General features: G+C 41.6%; 1 protein-coding gene across 2 annotated transcripts; it reads right to left on the bottom strand.

Annotated features, from left to right (window-relative positions):
• Positions 1-614: 614 nt before the first annotated feature.
• On the bottom strand, positions 615-24,832 carry fbxo7 (F-box protein 7). 2 transcript variants are annotated; one of them, XM_078220004.1, is made up of 9 exons: positions 24,635-24,832; positions 21,292-21,474; positions 16,939-17,410; positions 10,064-10,205; positions 7,024-7,107; positions 4,585-4,680; positions 3,428-3,604; positions 2,627-2,658; positions 615-1,813 (listed from the first exon to the last, which is right to left on the bottom strand). In XM_078220004.1, exons 2-9 carry the CDS (start codon positions 21,411-21,413, stop codon positions 1,433-1,435), a joined length of 1,506 nt encoding a protein of 501 aa, XP_078076130.1. In that variant the 5' UTR covers positions 21,414-21,474; positions 24,635-24,832; the 3' UTR covers positions 615-1,432. The 2 variants fall into 2 exon arrangements, with proteins under 2 accessions (XP_078076130.1, XP_078076132.1); XM_078220006.1 differs by having other exon boundaries at positions 21,292-21,456; positions 24,635-24,678.
• Positions 24,833-25,698: the final 866 nt, after the last annotated feature.

The following is a 25,698-nucleotide window of genomic DNA, read 5'->3' as shown; positions in this document are numbered from 1 at the left end:
AGCTGATTGGAGAAGGGGGAGGTTCCTCCTCCAAGACTCGAGCTCATTTGCATCTTAGCCAAAAGGCCGAGATGCCGCTTTAAAAAATTGCTTCATATGAAACATATGAAGCCTCAGCGCAACCCAATGACCCCGACCAAGTGCGGCCGACAATGGGGTGCCGACCACACACCCGATCCTAGCCAAAAGGCCGAGAAGCGATGCTGTTTTACTCTGGTCAGATGATGTATGTGCATCAATATGCATGCTATACCTGTGTGGAGATGCAGCCTCATGCTCTGGGCTCCCCAGTAGGGGCAAGCTTCTGATTTGAATTAGTCAGAGGAAGTCACTGAAGAATTAACCTATTACACCTGCAGAGTCAGCAGCAACACTGGACAGGTGGAACACATTAATTTGAAATGGGGGTAAGGAAGGGGAGGAATTTAAAGGAGGCAAATAAAAGAATCTCACTTTACATATACAGCACAAGTATCCAAATAAATCAGGGGCTGGTCCACATTCCAAAATCATCCCCATTTCAAATTCACTGATCATGAAGGTCCTTTACAATGATTATAGTTGTATCAATGGTGACTTTTACAACAAGGTTTTCAGAAAGAATCATTCCAAAGTCATCTGAAACAATTTATTTCTGTGCATTATACAGTAAGTATTATAAACAAGTTTCGCTTTAGCAAGCAACTCCTTTGCATGTACCACAATTTGACACGTCTAGAAGCAAAATACAGGCAAGATTGAAATTCTTACTATACAGGGTAATAATTCTCAAGCAGCTGATTCTTTGAATCATAGTCAAATTTAAGCCATCTTGTACAAATCTACAATAAAGTAGAATCCATCTTGTAAAAATCTATGGGCAGGATTTTCCGTGCAAGCGACCACGTGTTTCACGGTGGCAGCGGCAGCCCGCCATTGGCCAGGATCTTCTGGAACCACCTTAGTTAATCGGGTTTGCCATTGAATGCACCCCTCGCCACTGTGAAATGTACAGTGGGGGTGCGCCCTCAGTGGGGCCACAAGATCCCACCGGCGTGAACAACCAGAAAATTCTGGCCTACATTACAACCACTTAGTCAAATAAAGTATTTAAATTTTACATGAAAAGAATTCCAAACAAAAATATGAACATATTCAGAAAGGGAGCTGCGATATTCTAAAGCCCACTTTTGTCGCCCTGCATGAAATAAGATCAACAATTATCCCACCATGTGGGTCAAATGTTCATTTAGGTCCTTCTGTCCCACATTTCTTATATTCCTTATTTAACTTTTCAGGCTTGGATTGGCAAATTAATATACAACTGGTGTATGTTTTAGTTGCAAGCTTTTTAGACTTTTTAAAGAAAGATTGACAAAGACTAGAAATGCAGTAACTCAGCATCCTTTAAGAACTAAATCTAAGAAAGTCTTAAAGCTTCATTGAGGAGTTCTTAAATGATGCCACGCCTAATGTTTGCTGATCTGCCTCCAGTGGACCTCCCCGGAAATCTGATGGCATGAAATCCAGGCATTTCAGTTGACTGACCTGGCAAAGAATTAGTTGGGTCAAACGGAGGCCTGAATGGAGGCAATGTCCCTGGCAACGGTCCTGATCCGGGTAAAAAGCGATTAACAGGATCTCCTCTGTAAGGCAGCTGAGGATGCTCATCATATTCTCCTCCAATAATTCCAGGTGGATAAAAATGGCGAGGTTCAAATGGGAAGGGATTGAAGGGGCCAGGCTGACCTGGAAATACGGGCAAAGCAGGTGGCAAAAAGAGAGGAATTCTGTGCAGAGTCTTTCTCCTCGACACATATTTTTCTTTGTAGAGCTTTAAAAATAAATGGTTATGCTGAAGTTAGAACATCTATACAAATGTAAGTATACAAAAAATGTTAAATTGTCTATTCTCCATTGAGTTATCATAATTTCCACCCTATTATAGTCACGAGCCGTGCCATGGCCTGTCCTACTCGCTCAGCTTTCTCCTCCCAGAGTGGGTGATAGGTTGGGCTGGTGCGGGGTGACAGTCCTTCTTTAACGCAGAGGGGAAGAGAGTTAGGCAAATCTTCCCAATATTATGATTAATATTAGGAAATTACTGGCACTAACCAGAAGCTACTGCTCGTTGGAATAATGCAGCAGGACTGCCTGCATCACTTCATGAAGTATTTTTTCATAAAATCTGGATCCAACTATACTTTTGAGAGGCTGGTCAAGATTACCCTCACCTATCATCTGAATACCACCATACTCTTATGTTCTTGACACACCATAGCAGTCTCCCTGGTTCAATTTTCTCTCCTTCTGATGGTGTCTCATGCTATGAACAGGTACGATCAGTCTTTCAGCACCTTGCCTAACTGGCCATTCTTAACGTGCGAGTCTGAACAGCAACTGTTAAGACTATTCAGCTGAGAGTAGTGGACAGTGCAGATTTGAAACAGAGATCAATCCACCCTTCCCCTCATCATCTACTGAGAGTTCAGTGGGGGAATCTGCGTTGCTGTCTCCCCCCTCTAGTCCACGGATAATGCAAGCATTTGAATTCTACTCAGTCAATCCACCTTGCCCTAACATGTATACTTAAAATTGTTAACATTTGTGGAGTGACAGAGCCAATTCTGTTTAAAACTGTACTTACTTTCTTCCAGTCATGGCTGCTGGCTCGCGAATCTGTTTAAAAATAAGAAATTAGGATATCTTTAACTTTAAATTTGTGAATGAACCAATAGATAAATGACAATACTTCGCTTGGAAAGTTTTCTACTTCAAAGCTTGACTAAAGACTTCACTCACCCTGGGCACTGGCCTTTTTAGAATTGAATTTTAAATTTATAATTGACATACAAAGAAAGACTTGCATTTTTGTAGCTTCTTACATAACCTCAGGACGTCCAATGACTTAATACTTTTACAGCAAATTACATAAAAAAGGATTTAATTCTTTTCCATGAAATAAACAGCAGCACACGATACAGGTCACAATGCAATATGATAGAGAGTTGATAGTGCAGCAAATATTACATTGTTATTTAATATGACAGAGCCAATTTTCTGCCAGCACACATCAGCTCAATTGTTGCTATGATACGGTTCCTGAACTGCAAGAGTGTTAGCCTGGCTAAGATCAAGTGTAGTATCGGATCTGCACTTGGTTGAGGTCATGGGGTTACACTGAGGCTTCATATGTTTCATATGAAGCAATTTTTAAAAGCGGCATCTTGGCCTTTTGGCTAAGATGCAAATGAGCTCAAGTCTTGGAGGAGGATCCTCCCCCTTCTCCAATCAGCTTGACTCATGTAGATCAGGCCCAGGACAGGGTGGTTTAGTCGCCCGCCCTGTCTTGTCAACCTGGATCGGAAATGTCTCAACTTGTTGAGACTCTGAATTGGATTTGATTTGATTGAATTGGAAAAGTATAAAAAAAAGAGTGTTAGCTCACCTCTGAAGTCCCTCAAGTACAGAAATCTCCAAAGTAGTTGGTCATTAGTAGCTGTATAAAGATCCCGGCACACTGCCGAGAGAGATAAAATAGAGGATACATCGAGCTGTCTGAAAATTCGCAATTTGAGTTCCAGAGGGAGAACCACAAGACCAAACACATCTGGGAGGTTTAAAGCTGAAAGAGGTTAAAAATATTTCATTTTTAGAAAGTTATTTCTTCGGCATGGCTGAAAAAAACCATTAATAAAAATAAATCCAATAACTAACATTCAAGAAAAATGAAAGACAGTAGATAAATTTACTGCATGAAACTAATATTTCTGGATACAGGTAAGCCGCATTTAAAATGCATTCTAATAAGACATTTCATTGTAGTGTGCTTTGTAAATTAGGGAAGTTCCCTGAATAGCGCTGTCTCCATTTTTATTTTAACATACTTACTAAGCATACTCTGTCTTCCTACCACTCACCGCCCCTCTCCCTACCTTCCCGCTGCCACCTCCCTCCCCTGACCTTCTGTCGGTTCCCTCTCCTGAACTCTTGCTGCAAGCAAGAACTCAGGAGAGGCACAGCGAAAGGCAGGAAGCGAGTTAGGGAGCAGGAGAGGCGGTCAGTGTGAGGAAGGGTGCAGGGCGGGTGGGGGAAGCAGCAAGTGGGCAAGGTGACAAACTAGAAATGGAAAGCAGCGAGCAGAAAAAGTTATGGAGAGGATCTTTGGGCCATTGCACCCATTAGGACTTTAACGTAAAACTTATATCATGCTTATTATGTGTTTTCTTATGGGAAATGGATTTTGTTCAGTACATTTTCGCTCAGCACACTGTACAAACACATCAGGCGTGCTAAACAAGGGATAGCTGTATTTATTTCAGATTTACTGATAAACAACTGCCACTGTATCTTGCTGTTTGTGTTGGTTTATTGATGAAGATGCAAGGCAGATTCTTGGCACAGCAAATCAGGGCATACTTGGTCTATTGGGAAACATCAAGTTACATATGCCATTGAAATTAACATTCATTCAACAACTCAGTTTCAGAAAATAAATTTCCCAGGAAACCTATTTAGCTTTCAATGCAAATTAGTATCCTTCTCTCTTGCCAGCCCTCTCCCCCTTAATACATTGATACATCTGGAGGACAGAAAGAAGCTTACCTTGTCTGGCATTGGCAAGCAGAGGATACACAAGCTGATCTTTGAACATACAGGAGAGTTTTTGTAGATCTTTATACACATTTGCAGCATTCCCACCTTGCAAAGATAAAACACATTATTGGATGTTTGTGATTAATGTTTGTGACAGCAGAGCTTCAATTTTAAGTTAGACGAGAAATGACACAAAAATTGGCTGTCTATTTGACATTGAAGAGGATAGCTGTTGACTCCAGAATTATATCAATGATTGAATGGGCAGAGAAATGGAATTAGATTTAAAAAAGTATCAGGTGATGCACTTAGGGAGGGCAAGCAAGGAAAGGGAATACTCAATAAATGGGAAGATACTGAGAGGGGTTCAGGAAGTGAGAGACCTTGCAGTGCATGTCTACAGGTCCTTGAAGATGTCAGAACAGGTGGACAAGGTAGTCAAAAATGCATATGGAATGCTTTCCTTTCTTGGGCAGGCATGAAATGATGGAACTGTATAAAACACTGGTTAGCTCACAGCTGGAATTGTGTGTATAGTTTTGGGCACCAGATTACAGGAAGGACAGAATTGCTCTGAAGAGTGCGCAGAGGAGATTATAAGAATGCTGCAGGACTTGAAAATTGCAGCTACGAGGAAAGATTGGTTAGGCTGGGGTTGTTTTCCTTAGAATAGAGGAGGCTGAAGGGTGACCCAATTGGTGTGTACAAAATTATGAGGGGCCAAGACAGGGTAGACAGGGACGACTTGTTTCCCCTTGCCGGGTCATAGATTTAAGGTGATTGGTGGAAGGATTAGAGGAGACATGGGGTAAAACTATTCCACCCAGAGAGTGGTGGCTGTCTGGAATTCATTGTCTAAATTAGTGGTTGAGGTTGAAACGCTCAATTCATTTAAAAAGGGCTCTGGATAAGCATCTGAAGTGCTGCAGCCTGCAAGGCTATGGGCCAGGTGCTGGAAAATGGAATTAAAATGAGCGACGAGTATTTTTTTCTCTATTTTGGCCGGCACGGACTCGATGGGTTCAATGACCTCTTTCTGCATCGTATCGTTCCTATAGCTCTATGGATAACTTTTCACAACATTATCGCTCAAGAGAAGCTGGTTAGGCAACACTAATTACACACAGTCATTTTTTAAAGAGGTTTAAAAATATATCTTCCCACTACAAACGGATTTTCCCATATTAAGGGGAGAAGTTTACATGCCAAAAGGAGCATAGCTAACTTCAAACACACTGAAAAAGACATAGGCTGCTAATGTGCTTTTTGTAAAGTTATATAACCTGTTCTGCTGAAGGGTTTCATTTGAAACATGCATTGCTTAGATACAGATTGGCAGGGAAATCCCAATTTTCTTTAGTTTTTATATTTCAGAACTTAAAATATAGTTAACTTTATATTTGATTTACTCCACTCAACTAATTGAAGCGGATACTTGGATGAGGTAGTGCACCCATTAACACTATTATAATTACACTCCCACAACACAGAACAAAGGGTCAGAACATCACAAACATAGATGTTCATATCACACACATGGAGGAGATAATGCCAATAACACAACTGCCAAAAGCATCAGAAACGTGCATGCTCTTCAGACAGCTGCAACGGAGCTCCATAGTGGAATGAAAATAACTTTTTTAAAATCTGGTCATGCAAATCGTTTACTGAACCAGATAATCCAACTGATTAAGTGATGAAACACTCAAACCAGCCAACATGAAAGGATATATAAGGGATTACGTGCTTCAATTACTCCCTTTCACCTCTGATGTCTAGGTTAAATCATATTGGTATTGAATTTGGCAATTCCTAATGAATACAAATTCAGAGTATAAAATACTTTGATTCAGCAGAACATGACAATTCCATGTGTTGTGATAGAAACAAGAGAGGTAAAATCTGCCACTGAGTACCAAAATGGCAAACTCTGCTCTACAACCTAGCACTGCTACTGGTCTTGTGGATATTCATTTCAAAAAACATTACACTTTTGCCTTAGCGAAAGTAAACAATTGAAATATACAAGATCCTGAAGGATCTTAACAGGGTGGACGTAGAGAGGATGTTTCCTCTTGTGGGAGAATCTACAACTAGGGTCTCCCTTTTAAGACAGAGACAAGAAACGTTTTCTCTCAGAGGGTCAAGAGTCTTTGCTTCCACTGCCCTTTGAGGAAGACACTTCCAGAGTCTTTAAATATTTTAAAGTAGATAGATTCTTGATGAGCAAAAGGTTATTAGGGGTAGATGGGAATACAGCATTTAGGTTACAGTCAGATCAGCCATGATATATGACAGAATAGGCTCGAAGGGCCAAGTGGCCTATTCCTCATTTGTATGCGCATACATAATTTATTCTCGTGAGATGTACATACATTATTTACTATAACTATGCAATAAAGACTTGTACATTCAAAAGCCTAGTTTAAAATTCCACACCAAACTTACCCAGTTTGTCGAAATAAACATAGGATGCAGGAGACAATTGTACTTTCTTTACACTTTTGACGTTCTCATTTATCTTCAGTGTGGCTGTTAGAAAAAGAGAAAACATTCAATATATGTTACTCCATTCACAGCTAAACTGATGTATATTACAGAGATCTGGCACTATCCGACTATGAAGGAGAACTCCTATGCAAGAAGCTTAAAGGACAACATGTTGGAGTACTAATACAATGTCATTGAGCATTTGGTCAGTTACTATCCGCTTTTAAAAATTAAAATGACTGCTTCCTTCTTATATGTATTATACATTTAAACATATCTGACACTTCAGCGCAGCAGTGGGAGTGCTGCATTGTTGGAGGTGCAGTTTTCAGAAATGACAAACTAAGACCTCAAGTATGTGTAGATTTCATTTGACTAGTCAAAGCAAAACAGACATTCTCCCTATGATTTGTCTAACATTTCTCCCTTAGATAACAATATCAAAACAGGTTAACTGATTAATGACCTCCCTGCTGGTTACTGGCTGTCTCAGTGTTCACAAATTCACTTGTACTTATGTGGACTTCTCAAATCCTCACGATGTTCCATTTACAACAGGTTCTTCCTTGTAAAAAGAAAATGCTTTGCTGCCCTAACTTTGCAGAACCTACCCAATCTTTCCTAATGTATAAAATGTTGTGGTATCATCTCTGAACAAGAATCGTAAACATAAATAAAGCCAATTACATATGGACAAGGGGAGATTGGGTAAATAGATGTGATGGTGATTATCCCTTTAAGAGCAGCACAACAGAAGAGGGTCACCTGGCTTGAGGGACCAATTGGGATTGTGAGTGGATAATCACCCCAGGGGGTGGAGCCCTCAGTCAGAAGACATCGAGAAGGCATGTAGAAGACACGTAGGGACTGGAGCAGCCGCTGTGGCTGTGGGCCTCTGTACAGTATTTCCTTGTTAATAAATACCCTTTGTGTTTCTGACGAAGTCTGTAGCATGCATTATTATAATAGACTAAAAAGTATGGAGGCAAATAAGCAGTCAGAAATATTTGAAGAAACAATTCAAAATGTTCCACAAAAATAATTCCATTGAAAAACAAAAAATCTGAAGAGTCATCTGTGTCTTACTGAAAGCAGTTAAGGATAGCATTAGATTAAAAGAGGCTTATAACGTTACAAAGAATAGTAGTAACTCTGAAGATTGAGTGTTTTAGAAACCAGGAAAAGGCCACCAAAAGTTGTTAAAAAAGTGATAGATGGAATGAGAGTAAAGTAGCCAGGATTATAAAAACAGATTGTAAAATAGAGTGGTTAAAGGTCGCTTAGAAATAGAGACAGAAGAAATCATCATGGGTAATGAGGAAATTGCAGAATGAATCGTTGAACAAATACTTTGTGTCTTGTCTTCACAGAAGACAAGTTACAAATCAGAAATAAAGGGTAACTTAGGGGCTAATAAGATGGAGGAAATTAAGGAATTAATATCAGCAGAGAAAAAGTATGAAAAAAAATTCAAGGGAATAAAATCCACCAAAATCATCAGGGCCTGATGGCCTACATCCTAGGGTTCTAAAAGAGATAGCTACAGAGAAAGTGGATGTGCTGGCTATGATTTTCCAAAATTCCCTTGATTGTGGAACAGTTCCAGCAGATTGGAAGTCAGTAAATTAAACACCGCTATTCAAGAAAGGAGGCCAAGAGAAATTGGGGAATTACAGACAAGTTAGCCTGGCATCAGTCATTGGGAAAAGTGCACTTTGAAAAGCATAGTATGACTGGAACAAGTCAAGCCTTCACAAAAGGGAAACTCTGACAAAACTTTGAGGATACAAAGCGAGGTGTGAATGCAAGTCGTGAGGAGAATATAAAAAGGTTTCAAAGAAATATAGACAGGTTAAGTGAATGGGCAACAAGGTGGCAGATGGGGGTATATGTGGAGACAAGTGAGATTATTTATTTTGGTCGTAGTAGAAAAGCAGAATTTTTTTTAAAAAGGCATAAAACTTATAAATGTTGAGAGAGACTTGGGTGTACTCAAACAAGGAATCTAAAAGTTAGCATGCAAATACAGCAAGCAATTATGAAAGCACATAGCATGTTAGCATTTATTGCAAGATGATTGGAGTACAAGAATAAAGCAATCTTGCTACCACTATGAAACCACACCTGGAATAATGTGCAATGTTGGTCTCCATATTTAAGAAAGGAGATGCTTGCATTGGAAGTGATACAGCAAAGGTTCACCAGGTTGGTCCCTGGGATGAGGGGGTTGTCCTATGTTGAGCAATTGAGTAAAGTGAATTTCTGTTCTCTGGACTTTGGAAGAATGAGGGGTGATTTCATTGAAATATTCAAGATTACGAAGGGACTCAACAGGGTAGATATTGGGATGTTGTTTCTCCTGGCTGGAAAATCTAGAACAAGGGGGCACAGTTTCAGAATAAGGGTTGATCATTTAGGACTGAGATGAGGAGAAATGTCTTCACTCAGAGGGCTGTGAAACTTTGGAATTCTCTACCCCAGAAGATGCACTGTTACTGAATATATTCAAGGCTGAGGTAGCAGAGTTTTGGTCTTTCGGGGAATTGAGGGATATGGGAAATGGGCTGGAAAGTGAAGTTGAAGCCCAGGATCAGCCAGGATCATACTGAATGGTGGAGCAGGCTCAATGGGCCAAATGTCTTCTGCTCCTATTTCTTCCTATCCGTCACATAATCCTGCTGTCTGGGGGGGTTGTGTGTGTCAGGGGAGCAGCTATCCCAGTTTCCTCAATATCACACTCTGTTCTCACTCTGGGCACCAGGCCTTTACTGAAGCATACAAGGGTTGCGAAATGCAAGACCAGAATCAAGGAACAAGATGCAATGTTTCATAGCAAATAGGTAAAATAAGAGGCAAAGGGATACTAATTGGCAACAAAAGAGAACAAGACTTTGATCATCTAAACATGTATATCCCAATCTAAAGGTCATATAAAACAATACATGACACCTGGCAAACGAATGACATGTACTCTTTCCAAAGAGCCATCGTGCCTTACCATTGACGACAACCAGATTTCCCATTGGGATGCAAGACAGAGTAGCAGACCCATCTTCACACAGAAAATGACTGTATTGTAGTCTATAGAGACCTTCGTTCTTCCATTTCTCAGGCATTTGGGAACCCTTCAGACGGATGCCCTACAAAAATACACAAGGATAATTCTTTTTTGCAAGTTATTTCATTCCCTTCTGAGTCCCTAGTAAATGTTCTAGCTAAGCTCTTGAGCATGTGATGTACGCCGAGGCCTCAACCAGCATTGGAAGGAAGCGTGCAAGGCTAACCTGGGTGAATCTTCCTTAAGATAAGGGCTTTGACACCTTCATTCATATTATACTCGAGACTGGGGACTTGCAATCTATCAAACAGTGGCTGCACCACATATTACCATTCCAAAGACAGCTAGAAGCACTACTCAGTACTAAGTGGTCCATCTTAATGGGTAGCTTAAACCTTTATGTTGGCCATGGGTAAGTTACCCTCCACCAAGCCTCGACCCAGCCAACACTCAAGGGTGGAAATGAGGTGGGAACTAACCAGATTCTGCCATGCGTACCTGTAGAGCCATGGCTGTGTTCATTTAATATATTAAATGCGCTTGTGATAAACAGAGACCAATGATTTCCATCAAAATTAAATGGAGGGGGCAAAATTATTTTGTCAGATTGCACAATTATTAAAATGTGATTCAACATGGAAAGTGGCCATTCAGCCCATGAAGACTAAACTTTTTTAAAAAAAATTATTGTCACAAAAATAATTCTTTAAAAAGTAGGCTTACATTAATACTGCAATGAAGTTACTGTGAAAATCCCCTAGTCGCCACACTCCGGCGCCTGTTCGGGAACACTGAGGGAGAATTTAGCATGGCCAATGCACTTAACCAGCCTGTCTTTCAGACTGTGGGAGGAAACTGGAGCACCCAAAGGAAACGCACATAGACACGGGGAGAATGTGCAGACTCCACACAGACAGTGACCCAAACCGGGAATCAAACCTGGGTCCCTGGTGCAGTGAGGCAGCAGTGCTAACCACTGTGCCACCATGCCGCTTTGGTAGAGCTATCCAATTAATCTTTCCTGCTTTTTCCTTATAGCCTGTAATTTATTGCATTTCATGTATTTATCCAATTCTCTTCTGAATGTTACTACAGCTATCCATCCACTAGCATTCCCAATGTGTTCCTAAAAAAGTGTTATACAAAAATCACTTTACTATAGAATATGTATAACAAGGGTGGGTCACATTCTTGACCTATAACTTTTACATTAAAAATCTACTAACTGCTTTGAACATAACTGTCTCAAAATTCCTCTTAGTAACTCACTAACTCTTACTTATCCCTTTCTACTTGCCTCCTGCTCTCCGATTCTCACCTCCCAATCGCCACTTCCCATCCAACCCACCTACTTGCCACTCCCTCGCCTGACCACCCAGCTCCCCTCTATAAGCAAGCTTAAATTATGATTTTGTTTTTAGTGAAACCAAAATCATTTTCAGGTTAAACTGATTCAATAAGCCAACATGGCCAAAGGAAACCACCTTAGAAGTTAAGATGTGGTTTTCTGAAAGCAACCCTTTTATATATCGTCATACTGAGTGAATCAGGCAGGCTAGCCAAAGGTGATTTTAAAATAGTGAATTCCAACTCATTTTAATAGAAGACTTACGATGAATCAATAGTTATTTTAAGGCTGGGCTAAATTAAAATTCTTAAGTCTTTTTAGAATACATTTAAGAGGCATCTGGATAGGTACATGAATAGGGAGGAATAGAAGGATATGGGCCAAGTAAGGCAGAAGGTTTTTTTAGTTTGGTTAGAGCATCATGATTGGCATGGGCTTGGAGGGCTATTTTGAAAGAGTACAAACTTCTATTAAGCTCAAAATAATTACAACATGTACCTTACAATGCATAATAATTTACTGAAACGTGCCAGTAACACCAGATTGCAAGCAATGTGCCTTGGCTATGACAATCAAGATTTAACCCATAAATCAATAAAAAAATGCGCATTATTAGCTCACCATTTGTAAGAATATAACCTTATCTAGTATTATGTGACCATTTTGAAGTCTTTACATTTAAGTTAGATTAACGGTCTAGAATCTATCAATATCTCTTAATTCAAAAATAATTATCCTCTAGTTTAAAAACAAACGAGCTTACACCATTAGGATTTGCATAGTTATGGTAACAACAGGTAGGACCAGGCAGCTTGCATGAAGAGTTGGATTCAGCCAGACCCTCAGTTATAATTATATTGGACAAACTATTAATTATAGGGGGTCAGTTAGCTCAGTTGGCTGGATGGCTGGTTTGTGACGCAGAACACGGGTTCAATTTCCATACTGGCTGAAGTTATTCTCAACTTTGCCCCTCACCTGAGGTGTGGTGATCCTCAGGTTAAATCACCACCAGTCAGCTCCCCCCCTCAAACGGGAGAGCACCCTATGGTCATCTGGGACGATGGCGATTTTACCTTTATATTAGTAGTTTTATTACAGGATTAGATTTACACAAGTTGCTACTAGGATGTTCTTAAAGGGATTTTATGTTAAAGATTAGCGCAAAGCATTCTTACATACTTTGTTAAAATGCAGATGCAAAATGGCTAAAAAGAATGCATTAAATTGTAACATAATTAGATAGAAGGACAGTGACCAGCTTCAAAACCAAAGGTTAAAACAAATTATACAAAGACATGTCTGAAATCAGACTAAGAAAACACACTGAACAGACCATTTCTCTATCATCAAGATTCATTTAACACAAAGGTCAAGACCAATTAAGCTGAATTGAAGAATGTCAGCCAATGAGCACATGGAAAGGCAGGTTCTGGAGCTTCCCCGGGGGTTTAGAACTCAAAGGAGACTCCACTAACTAGCCATGTTTTAACTGAGGATAATTGTTTGAACAGAGAATAAATGTTTTTATGGAACTAATCAACCCATCAAAAGTCATGAAGGTCTGTTAGATGTGATAAGTACGTTTGTGTTTCTTTTTTGGGTTATTTTCTTAAAACTGAATCTAGTGTGGAAAAAAGATGGGATTGATTTTAATTTAAATACATTTAACTAACTGATAAGAACTTCATTTGAATTCTGCACTGGACTAAAAGGGTTGTTTTAAAGGATCAGAGTAAACTTTTTGTAATCAATGGCTCCACCCAGTGGACAAGCTTTGGGCATTCTGCAGTCAAGTTGCTTGTTTGTGACTCAAAACAGGTTTCGGCCTTTTGGCTAAGATCAAGTGTAGTATCGACATGCTGTACTTGGTTGAAGTCATTAGGTTATATTTTAGCTTCATTTGAAGCAATTTTTAAAAGCGGCATCTCGGCCTTTTGGCTAAGATGCAAATGAGATCAAACCTTAGAGGAGGTGCAATGCCTGCTTCAATCAGCTTGGATCATGTAAATCAAGCCCAAGACAGGAGGTGGGAGCCCTGTCTTGTCAGCTTGGATCGGGAATGTCTCACTTGTTGAGACTCTGAATTGAGCTTGATTGGATTAAATTTTTAAAAAGCCTTTCAAAAAAATATATTTCTCAAATTCTTATAGTCTCCCACCAGTCACCTGTGTCTCGGTTTCAGTGAGGGCTCAGATGAAGAAAAGCAAGCATAAGCAAGGGAAAAAGTGAGGGTTTTGGAGAAGGAGTTGCAAGCGGGAGCTCAGGGTTGGAATTGGTGAGGGGAGGTTCGGGATGGAGCAAGAGAGGGAAACAGCAAGAGGAGGAGAGCGGGGAAAAAGAGAGGGGATGGGAGCTGGAGGAGGAAGTAGCTGTTTAAAAAATGAGCATGCGCAGCAACCATGCTGGAATATGCCCAATTTACAAATGATGCTAAAATGAAAACACCATTAGAACATGTTGTATACCAGGAGACTTCTATATTAAATCTGCTTCATTCAGGCACTGCATTCCAGATTACAACTTGCTGTATAAAAACGGTTGCCTCTGTCTTTACTAAAACCAGTTTCTCTTTATTTACTCAAACAAAACCTTCAATAACTTTGAACATCTCGATCAAATCTTCTTTTAATTCTGCTGTTCAATCTGGCTCAGAAGCCACCACAAAAACATGGTAGACTCCATCTCCAGGACGTCATGAGGATTATTTCTGGGACGTTTGAGATCAACGCAGCTTGAATGGCTTCCTGTGTTAACGTTTATTCAACTTTCTGATATCTGCAGGGAAAACATCTTTCACAACCACCACCGGCCGACAGCAACAGAGCACTCTCATTGACACAAGACCACAAACAAAACCCCACGCATTCATCTAAAATCCCACAGTTCCTACTGGAACATCCTACAAACTGACAAACAGCCCCATCTCTTGATAGCACATCTCCAGGTTAACTGCGAACATTACCAACTCCAACCTGGTAATGAGTTATAAACTACTTGTAAAAAAAAAGTTTAAAGTTTATTTATTAGTCACAAGTAAGGCTTACATTAACACTGCAATGAAGTGACTGTGAAATTCCCCTAGTAGCCACACTCCGGGACCTGTTCGAGTCAATGTACTAAACCTGTTCTCAGGAGGACAACCCAGGCCTTTTCAGTCCATTTCTGTTTTAGCATGGTTACTGCACATGCGCATTTTTTAAACAGCTACTTCCTCCTCCAGCTCCCATCTCCTCCCTTCTCTCTCCCCACTCTCAACTACAACCTGGTAACGGACCTGAATGTTGAAGTCCTAGGTTTCAACCTTCAATGGAAAATCTGGATAACCTTCAACCACTTAAGGACAGGGCAGGGAAAATAAGTAGAACAGCTCATATCGTGACTATGGCCATCCCACTCAGACCATCGTCCAAATACTGAGCTTGAGAGAGAGATCCAATCGTGGTGGCATCACAACCATTCACACTATCAGCTGAAGCTGCCAGATGGACGGTTAATTTCAACAACAAACTATAATTGTTTCCCTAGCCACTAGTTTAAAAACTAGTTTTCCATAGTTTAGAAAACCTGTTCTAAGGGGGAGAATGATGTTGAGATGCCGGCATTGGACTGGGGTGAACACAGTAAGAGTTTTAACAACACCAGGTTAAAGTCCAACCTGGTGTTGTTAAAACTCTTACTAAGGGGGAGAACCCAGATCTTTTCAGTCCCTACACATAACGGAACTCTTTCATCACGCGTAAAGTTCTTCTGCACCTTCTCCAAAGGCCTTGATATCCTCCTTAGGGTGGGGCCCAGAATAGAACACAAGCTCCATCAGAGGCTTAACCAGTGTTTTATAAAAATTTTAAATAATTTCCTTGTTTTTCCAGTCTGCTTTTCTTGGGTTCCTTCTCAACTTGTTTGGCCACCATCAAAGATTAGAGTATATACACTGTATACAATATATATATAGAATATATACACTGCTGGTCTCTGTTCAATTGGACAAGAAGCTTGTAAACTTAAGTTTACAATCTAGACCAAGCATGCAATGCAGTAGAAGAGAGTCTGCAGAGTTGGAATTGTTGCCCTGCAAGTAGGTCAACAGAGTTGCCCCAATCTGCGTCTCCCAGTAGTTTAAATTTTAAGTTTATTTTATTAGTGTCACAATTAGGTTTACATTAACACTGCAATGAAGTTACTGTGAAAATTCTCTAGTTGCCACGGGGAGGATATGCAGACTCCGCACAGACAGTGGCCCAGGCCGGGAATTAAACCCGGGTCACTGGTGCCATGAGGCAGCAGTGCTAACTACTGTGCCACCATACACTTAGTGACACACAATCTGAACAGGAGCAGCAAGAGATTTTTATCTCCTGGTCAACATTCTTCCCACAACTAATATCACCAAAAATAAACTCAATTGGGCATTCATCTAGTCAAAGAATCATAAAATCATAGAATCCCTACAGTACAGAAGATGGGCCATTTGGCCCATTGAGTCTGTACTGACCACAATCCCACCCAGGCCCTATTCCCATATATTTACCCTACTAATCTCCCTGACACGAGGGTCAACTTAGCATGGTCAATCCACCTAACCCACACACCTTTGGACTGTGGGAGGAAACTCATGCAGACACGGGAGAATGTGCAAACTCCACACAGTGACCCGAGGCTGGGATTGAACCCGGGTCCCTGGTACTATGAGGCAGCAGTGCTAATCACTGTGCCACCCTGTCGTTTGTGAGGTGTTGTTAGTACAAAAAAGTTGAAATGTTTTATCAACAGTCATGGCGCTTCTCAGATAAATCACTCTTTATATTAAAGATTTCTTACCTGGAAATATAAAGAACAAATATACATCACAAAGCATCTTCCACGTTCTCACAACATCCTGAGGTGCTTTCAGCCAATTAATTGCTTCTGTAAGTGCATTTACTGTTGTTTCAGACAAGTGGACAGCCAATTTACACATAGCAAAAATATAAATGACGAATTCAGCTGTTTTTGGGGCTCTCAATCTCGGGATAAATGTTAACCAGGACACTGGGAGAATCCTCTCATTCCTTCAATTGTGCTGATGAATCTTTTACAAGACTATTACGAAGCTGTAACTTTTATGTTGGCTTAAAATGAAGGAAAACGAAAGAAGAGTTTTGAACATCTTGTGGATTGAACACAGTGCTAGAAAATAACATTGATATCGCTCATATTTGCTCACTCAAAAGCAGGGATTCATTTTAAAAGAGACAAAACAAGATAAATTCAAATGAAAACGAGGCAGAGAGAAGAAAATTACAACCGTAAGATGTTCAGAACAGAGTGGGCGAGGGACATGGAAGGATTAATCATGATTCTGTTCATTAGAAAGCAAATTCATTCTAATTGGGTCGACTGCTCCAGAGGTTTAGACACCAATGTTGTAATTTTGCACTGTATATATGATCACGTACTGAATTTCATGTCACTCAAGATTGTTTACCTGTGGAATGTATCCTGCCTCCAGCATAAGGAGGTGAAGCACTACAATCAGAGCATCCTTCGGGTTGGCGCACTCAGCAGAGCGATACAATATTTCCAATGAATGTGGCACCATTCCATCAACTGCTTCACTGCACAGCATTGGCTCATAAGGATGTCTCGCTGTGGTTTCGTCAAATACCATGGACATCTCGTCAGATGAAGAATCTTGGACATTTGCTTCAGACTGCTGATATGCATCAGAGTCAATCTCGTGACCAGACTCTAGTCTATTCCCACCATTCTCAGCAGTGTTTGAGCATGATGGTTCCTCCTTAACGCTCAAGTCTGACAATGATCCAGAGGCAGAAAAGCAATCTGGCAGCATTAAGCAGATCAAATCCCCAGAGACTATTCCCATGGACTTTATGGTTTGCTCATCATCGGTTAGAACATCTTTCCCATTTAAACTGATGTTGAATTTAATATCAGAACTGTAAAACAGAAGCAGATAAGAGCTTAAAATTTCAAATCAGAAAGTTGTAAAACTGCATAAATAAAAAGATGCACAAAATTCAATTGCAATTTGTTTTGCCAGATTAAAGAACATATTTCTTATGCCTCTCAAAATAATATTACAGAACCTGGTACAATTCACAGTGCATCTATAGATCCCAGCTTAGTCACATCGTCATGTGTCTACTGTGCGCATTTCACAATGCCTGACAATTAAAATAAGATGTTTAATAAAAGTTACAGAATGCACAACATTAAGAGTTAGTTTAGGAAATTGGTACATTTATAAATGGCATGGTACATTGGGGAGACCATGCAGACGCTACGACAACGGATGAATGAACACCACTCGACAATCACCAGGCAGGAGTGTTCTCTTCCTGTCGGGGAACACTTCAGCAGTCATGGGCATTCAGCCTCTGATCTTCGGGTAAGCATTCTCCAAGGCAGCCTTCACGACACACAATGCAGAATCATTGAGCAGAAACTGATAGCCAAGTTCCACACATGAGGACAGCCTCAACCGGGATCTTGGGTTCATGTCACACTATCTGTAACCCCCACGGCTTGCCTGGGCTTGCAAAATCTCACTAACTGTCCTGGCTGGAGACAATACACATCTCTTTAACCTGTGCTTAACTCTCTCTTCACTCAGATCATCTGTACGTTTAAGACTTGATTACCTGTAAAGACTCGCATTCCAACCATTATCTTGTAAATTGAGTTTGTGTCTATATATGCCCTGTTTGTGAACACAACTCCTCACTCACCTGAAGGAGCAACACTCTGAAAGCTTGTGCTACCAAATAAACCTGTTGGACTTTAACCTGGTGTTGAGAGACTTTTTACTATGCTTACCCCAGTCCAACGCCGGCATTTCCACATCAATCTTATAATAGCCCTTTCTATCTTTCTATACCAGGGTGAAGTTTTTTGTTGGTTTCACCATTGGTTAATTTTGCCATAAATGATAAATTTTGATTAGACTTGTTTTTTAAAGTCTGTGAAAAATTAAATGGGGGACTGGACAGGGCCTGGGTTTAGTGTGGTCAGATGATCTGTGACATGAGCAATGGTAATAATGGAGGCTTCAATCGCTGTCTTTGGCTGTCAATGGGATTATTCTGGTGTGCGCGCACTGGATAATTTACTCCAGGTCCAGGACTACGTGCTCAGGGACGCGCTCAAGCTTGGGGCAGCCGCCGCAAAGGCACAATGGGGAAAGGCCACCGTGTAAAGCGTCTCAACCGAGGCAGACCGAGGGCCGGGTAACTGCAGAATGCCCTCGGCCTGCGTAACTGTAGAATACCCTCGGCCTGCGTAACTGTGTGCCAATCTGAAAAATAACGGCACACAGTAAACTCTGATGATGTACATAGTTTTAAGTAATGAAATGTAATGAATGTCATGTTTTGTAAATAAGCACTGTATTGTAGGGTAAAAATGATTCATTTTTTGCACTGTTTGTAACTTTTGGATCTGTCTTTTGCAATGTCTTATTTGAGAGGTTTTTTTAATGAATAAAGTATATTTTTGAAATTAAAAAAAAATTTACCTGATGGAAGTTGAGCTGCAGCGACCACAGGGCTAAGAGGCACTCAAGCAAAGTGCTGCTGAATTAACATGGCCCTTGTGGCCATGCCAGCTTGCCAATTACCAAGAGGCCTGGGAAAGTCTCAGCCTCTTCCTCCAATGCCTGGGTACTAGCTTTGCCCGGCATGTCCCTTCATCATCCTCCCCAGAAGAGTGATGTACCAGGTCCTCCTCTTAATCTAGGTTCAATTCTTTTGGTATTGTCACATTGTGGTGGCCTGCTGTATGCTGCACAATGATGCACCCAGCTGGCTTGTTCTGGAGGGCACGACCCAAATAGCTAAGGCAATGGAAGCACATCTTCAAGATGTTAAGTGGGTTCATGTTAGTAGATGTCTCTGGTTGTAGCACCCCTCTGCATGTGTCTGAATGTCAGACAGGTGTCAACAGTCAACAATACAGAGGATAACTCATCCTTAGATGTGCAGGTGAGGTGGATTGGCCATGCTAAACTACCACTTAGTGTCCCAAGATGTATAGGGTAGGGGGATTAGCAGGGTAAATACGAGAGGTTAAGGAGATAGGATGGGCTTGGGTGAGGTGCTCTGTAGGAGAGTCAGTGCAGACTCAATGGGCCGAATGGTCTCTTTCTGCATTGTAGGGATTCTGTTCTGTGTACACTTCTATTTTTGTTTTAATAAACATTTACTTTGCTATAAAATCATCACCAAAGACATCATTTCTGGATTTCAAAACCTCTCCTCATACCACAGAAATTGCAAACACGAGGTTAGTTGTTTCAAGTTTCCCTTCTGGGATTTGAACAGCTTGGCATTTGCTATTAGCCATGACCTTAACAGCATGCAATTTTAAAAATAAATAGCCTGTTCTATGTTGTAGCTTCTTTGCATTTCTGTGTACATCTATAGATTCACACTCTGTCACTACTGTAAGGATATCTCCAACTTCAAATAAACCACTAAGAGATATACCAGATAAGAGATAAACAGAAATAGCAAGGTGGTAGCTTCCATGATAAATTCTGCCAATAACATAGCCTACAATCTTGACATCCATCATTAGGAACACATTGAAGACTTGGGAATGAAGGAGATTGTCATTGACTTCAGGAAGCGTAGTGGAGAACATGCCCCTGTCTACATCAACGGGGAAGTAGAAGAAATGGTCGAAAGCTTCAAGCTTTTAGGTGTCCAGATCACCAACAATCTGTCCTGGTACTTCCATGCTGACGCTATAATTAAGAAAGCCCACCAATGCCTCTACTTTCTCAGAAGACTAAGGAAATTTGGCATGTCAGCTACGACTTTCATCAACTTTGACAGATGCACCATAGAAAGCATTCTTTCTGGTTGTATCACAGCTTGGTATGGCTCCTGTTCTGCCCAAGACTGCAAGAAACTACAAAAGGTTGTGAATGTAGCCCAATCCATCATGCAAACCAGCCTCCCATCCATTGACTCCGTCTACACTTCCTGCTGTCTCGGCAAAGCAGCCAATGTAATTAAGGACCCCACGCACCCCGGACATTCTCGCTTCTTCCTTCGGGAAAAAGATACAAAAGTCTGAGGTTACGCACCAACCGACTCAAGAACAGCTTCTTCCCTGCTGCCATCAGACTTTTGAATGGACCTACTGTGCATTAAGTTGATTTTTCTCCACAACCTAGCTGTGACTGTAACACTACATTCTGCACTCTCTCCTTTCCTTCTCTATGAACAGTATGCTTTGTCTGTATAGCGCGGAAGAAACAATACTTTTCACTGTATACTAATACATGTGACAATAATAAAATCAAAAATGTGACATAGTAGTAACAGAACAGAAATTTGGCACAGCATAATACCCCTTCCCAAAGAACAGCCTAAACTTTCTCATGGGCTGAGCGGAAGCACAATTTCTAGTAAAAATTACAAGATATAATTTATGATTTCCATGACACCAAAATTAAATTCTGGTGTTTAAAACCTAGCACTGGATAACACTATCAACGGGACATGAATTCTATTATTGTGTTCAAACCACACTTTGAAAGCATTGATGTGTGACATTCCATTCTAGTTAGTACAGTGTAAAGTTATTCTGGAATGCTGCATACAGCATGAAAGTTACAGGACAGACCAAAAATATGTCTATGTTCTAAAATTATCAAGAATGTTGATAATTTTCTATCCGAGCACTAAAAATAAAGTTTTGATACGGTAAAATGAATCATTTCACAACATAAGCATGTTCCATTTCAAAGCATACTAGCAGCACAAATGATCAAACTAGCTAATCAGAGAAGCAGTGACTTTACTTCATTTACCTGTATCCTAAGGATGGCAGAAGAGAGGTAGTAATCTTATTACGGAGGTCAGTGAGCGTGGGCTCATTCTGCTCCAACTCCACCCAGCCCCTCTGTCTTTGAACTCGCACACGCAGTTTCATTGCAGCTGGTTCAACATGAAGTTGTTAACTGCTGTTGGTATTTCTGCAGGTGCAGAAGGAGCTAGAGAGAAAATTACAGTGTTATACTCAACAAAGGATTAAATTTAGCTGAAGGACAGGTTAATTATTTTGGCATATTATATACATATAGAGACACCTTTGATAAAAATTGACACATTCAGTTTCCTTGAATTAGTCATGTCACTGTGGAGTGGTACCAAATGGAAGATCAGAAATCACCCAGGGTGAATGGAGACTGGTCATTTCTGCCACAGTTACAAAGAAGAATAGACAGCCAGTTTCCTTTCTCTCCTCTTTCAGCCAGAAAAGGGACTTCTGAATATGTCACAAGAGGGAATATTAATTAGGAGCACAGTCACTGGAAAGTGTGAACGATTTCTATCCCATTCACAGAAAAATGGATTTGAAGAATAATTTTGAAGAAACTCATTTTCTTTCTTTCATTCCACTATCTTACGAAAAAAAGACATTCATTTACATTGCTTCTTTCACAGCCTAAACATGATCCAATTCTCTTTGCAAATAAAATTATTTTCTTTAATGAAATTAGGCAGCAAGGTCCCACAGACAGTAATGAGGTAAATAACCAGTCAACCTGTGTAGGCGGTGGTGTTCGACCATAAGACATAGGAGCAGAATTAGGTCACTCGATCCATCGAGTCTGCTCCATCATTCAATCATGGCCGATATTTTTCTCATCCCCATTCTCCTGCCTTTTCCCCACGACCCCTGATCCCCTTATTAATCAAGAACCTATCTATCTCTGACTTAATGACCTGGCCTTGACAGCCTTCTGCTGCAAAGAGTTCCACAGATTCACCACTCTCTGGCAGAAGAAATTCCTCCACATCTCTGTTTTAAAGGATCGTCCCTTTAGCCTGAGGTTGTGCCCTCTGGTTCTAGTTTTTCCCACTAGTGGAAACATCCTCTCCATGTCCACTCTTTCCAGGCCTCTCAGTATCCTGTAAGTTTCAATAAGATCCCCCCCCCCATCCTTCTAAACTCTAACAAGTACAGACCCAGAGTCCTCAACCATGCCTCATACGACAAGCTCTTCATTCCAGGGAACCTTCTTGGGACCCTTTGAGGCCAGCACATCCTTCCTTAGCTACGGAGACCAAAACTGCTCACAATACTCCAAATGGGGTTAGACCAGAGCCTTATACAGCCTCAGAAGTACATCCCTGCTCTTGTATTCTAGAGGTATAAGTTATGCTCCAGCTTGACTAGTGCCTTTGTTTTTAATCCATTTGAGCAAATATACAGGTACTCATCATAGCATTTCATCTAAAAGACAGCCCCTCTGTCAGGACACCACTCACTGCTTTCATCAACAGTCATCCTTAATGTTCTTTCTCCAAAAGGAAACTGAATATTCACAATCTTCCAATTATCCCCATTATAAAAAGTCAACATTTTAGCTGCAAACAATAGCAGTTTACAATTTACCGTCCAAGGAGTCCCAGCAGTCTATAAGCTATTCTGTAGATTGCATTCAAGCCAAGAATCAATGCTGATTTGGATTTTAAAGCTTTTCTTCCAGACTGCAGTTTGGAATCAGCTCAGCAAAAACCTTTGGCTGCCAAGAGGAGAAACGCAGGCAAATATATTTCCAATTGCTCCAAGGTCATGGAGAAAAATGTCCAATGACTGGAATCATACTCGATGCAAAGATGGTTACAATTGAAGGCCAGTTAATATCTTAGGACATCACTGCCGGAGTTTCTCAGTACAATGTCCTTAACCCAACTATCCTCACCTGCTTGAAAAACATTGACACTTTAGGATCAGAATGATTCTATAATGTTCAGATCCGTCCGCAGTTCCTGAGTTAATGCAGCTCAGGCACCCAGAACACAGGCAAACATCGAGGCTAGAGCCAAGAAGCGAGTGACAATGGCCATCACCTTCTGTTGTGGCTCAGTTGGTAGTTTTCTGGTCTTTTGTGGATTCAGCTTCCAAAAATCTGAGAGAGTGCTGTACTGTCAGAGGTGCCATCTTTCAGTTAAGACGTTAAGCTGAGCCCCAACTACCTTACAGGTGAATGTAAAATATCCCATTGCTCTATCTTGAAGAGCAATGGAGTTATCCCCGTCTCTTGGTCAATATCGATCCCTCAAGTCACATCACAAAAATAGATTATCTGGTCATCGTCACAGTGCGGTTTGCAGGAGCTGGCTGCCATATTTCCTACATCCCAACAGCAAGTACACTCCCAAAAGATACTCCATGGGCTGCAAGATAGGTCAAAAGGTCCTTTAAAATGCTATACAGATGCAAGTCTCTCTTTTTGCATGTAGCACAGTCTTCTATTTGCTTCCAAACACCCTTGGGGGGACTTGCTGAACTGGATTTTGGTCGCAGCAGAAGGAATGCACACTAAAAAATAACTTATTTTCCCCAAAGTCAGAAATACCATGTTCAGTTGCAATCCAGATTATAATAAAAAACAAACAATGGTATTAAAAGAGATGGGTGAAATATTAAGCAAGGATGATATCAGATGGAAATGGCCTGGAAGAAAAAAAACCACACGTTTGCCAAGAAAACGCAGGTTACATGGTCAATAATCCACAAGTGGGGGAAACAACACAAAATGACATTGCATAAGCAAGGGCAGCAACCTGATTTACTGGAACCTCTTGTGAACAGTTTTACTTTCGATTCTGAAGTTACAGATGTGAACACAGGATCTTCACATGCAGGAGGCGGCCATTCGGCCCATCCAGTCTGTGCTAGCTCTCTCCGTCCCACTTACATGACTTATTCCCCAGAACCTTGCACACAGCCTGCTCCCCTCTCAAACCTCTCTGCATTCACAGGCCATAGGAGCCCAGAGGAAAGGAAGCTGCTCAGGCCGCTGGAGCCGGGAGGGGGGCTGCATAGGCTGCAGAGATCCGGAGAGAGGCTGCACAGGCCGCAGACACCCAGAGTGGGAGGCTGGACAGGCCGCAGACACCCAGTGGGAGGTTGGACAGGCCGTTGGAGTCGGAGAGAGGCTGCACAGGCCATAAACACCCAGAGAGGGAGGCTGCACAGGCCGCTGGAGCCGGGAGGGGGGGCTGCATAGGCTGCAGAGATCCGGAGAGAGGCTGCACAGGCCGCAGACACCCAGGGACGCAGGCTCTCGGACACAGGCCACCAGCCTTGATGCTGCCATGATTCCGGCTGGGCCACAGGGCCTGACTCGAGTTACTTACAGCTCTCGGGAAGGGTAGGGGCAGCGCTCCGCCCAGGCCTGTGCCGCTGCTCCGCCGCCTGTCTGTCCCCGTCACTATGGTGATTGTTACTGTCCGCCCACCCCCCGCAAACAGACAGCAGCGCAAGCCCCGCCCCCCGGGTCCGCAGGGGGGCGGGGCAAGGCCGTCAGCTCCATCGATTGCGCCTGCGCCGACACTGGCCAATCCGCTACTGCCTGGCAAGCTGAGTGCCTGCATTCTGCGCATGCTCAGAGCTATCTGTGATGAATTGATGGTGGAGCCTTCATGACAGTAAGAAGTTTAACAACACCAGGTTAAAGTCCAACAGGTTTATTTGGTAGCAAAAGCCACACAAGCTTTCGAGGCTCTGAGCCCCTTCTTCAGGTGAGTGGGAATTCTGTTCACAAACAGAACTTATAAGACACAGACTCAATTTACATGAATAATGGTTGGAATGCGAATACTTACAACTAATCCAGTCTTTAAGAAACAAAACAATGGGAGTGGAGAGAGCATCAAGACAGGCTAAAAAGATGTGTATTGTCTCCAGACAAGACAGCCAGTGAAACTCTGCAGGTCCACGCAACTGTGGGAGTTACAAATAGTGTGACATAAATTCTGATTCTAGGATCGCATGATAAAGACTCAGGAGGAAAAAAGCAGAAATATTTATGTGAAATAGTGTGACATAAACCCAATATCCCGGTTGAGGCCGTCCTTGTGTGTGCGGAACCTGGCTATCAGTTTCTGCTCCGCGACTCTGCGCTGTCGTGTGTCGCGAAGGCCGCCTTGGAGAACGCTTACCCGAATATCAGAGGCCGAATGCCCGTGACCGCTGAAGTGCTCCCCAACAGGAAGAGAACAGTCTTGCCTGGTGATTGTCGAGCGGTGTTCATTCATCCGTTGTCGCAGCGTCTGCATAGTTTCCCCAATGTACCATGCCTCGGGACATCCTTTCTTGCAGCGTATCAGGTAGACAACGTTGGCCGAGTTGCAAGAGTATGTACCGTGTACCTGGTGGATGGTGTTCTCACGTGAGATGATGGCATCTGTGTCGATGATCC

This window comes from Mustelus asterias, chromosome 9 (genome assembly GCF_964213995.1).
Source record: "Mustelus asterias chromosome 9, sMusAst1.hap1.1, whole genome shotgun sequence".
NCBI lineage: Eukaryota > Metazoa > Chordata > Chondrichthyes > Carcharhiniformes > Triakidae > Mustelus > Mustelus asterias.
This window is presented reverse-complemented; position numbering and strand designations above follow the sequence as displayed.

What these genes read in the sequence shown, in the direction of transcription:
- fbxo7 (XM_078220004.1), bottom strand. Translation starts at nt 21,413, where the DNA reads ATGAAACTGCGTGTGCGAGTTCAAAGACAGAGGGGCTGGGTGGAGTTG. An exon ending in AGGCAGGATACATTCCACAG is followed by an intron (nt 10,206 to 16,938) that starts GTAAACAATCTT and finishes GTATTTTTGTAG; the next exon opens with GGCATCCGTCTGAAGGGTTC. An exon ending in TGTTTATTTCGACAAACTGG is followed by an intron (nt 4,681 to 7,023) that starts GTAAGTTTGGTG and finishes TATCTTTGCAAG; the next exon opens with GTGGGAATGCTGCAAATGTG.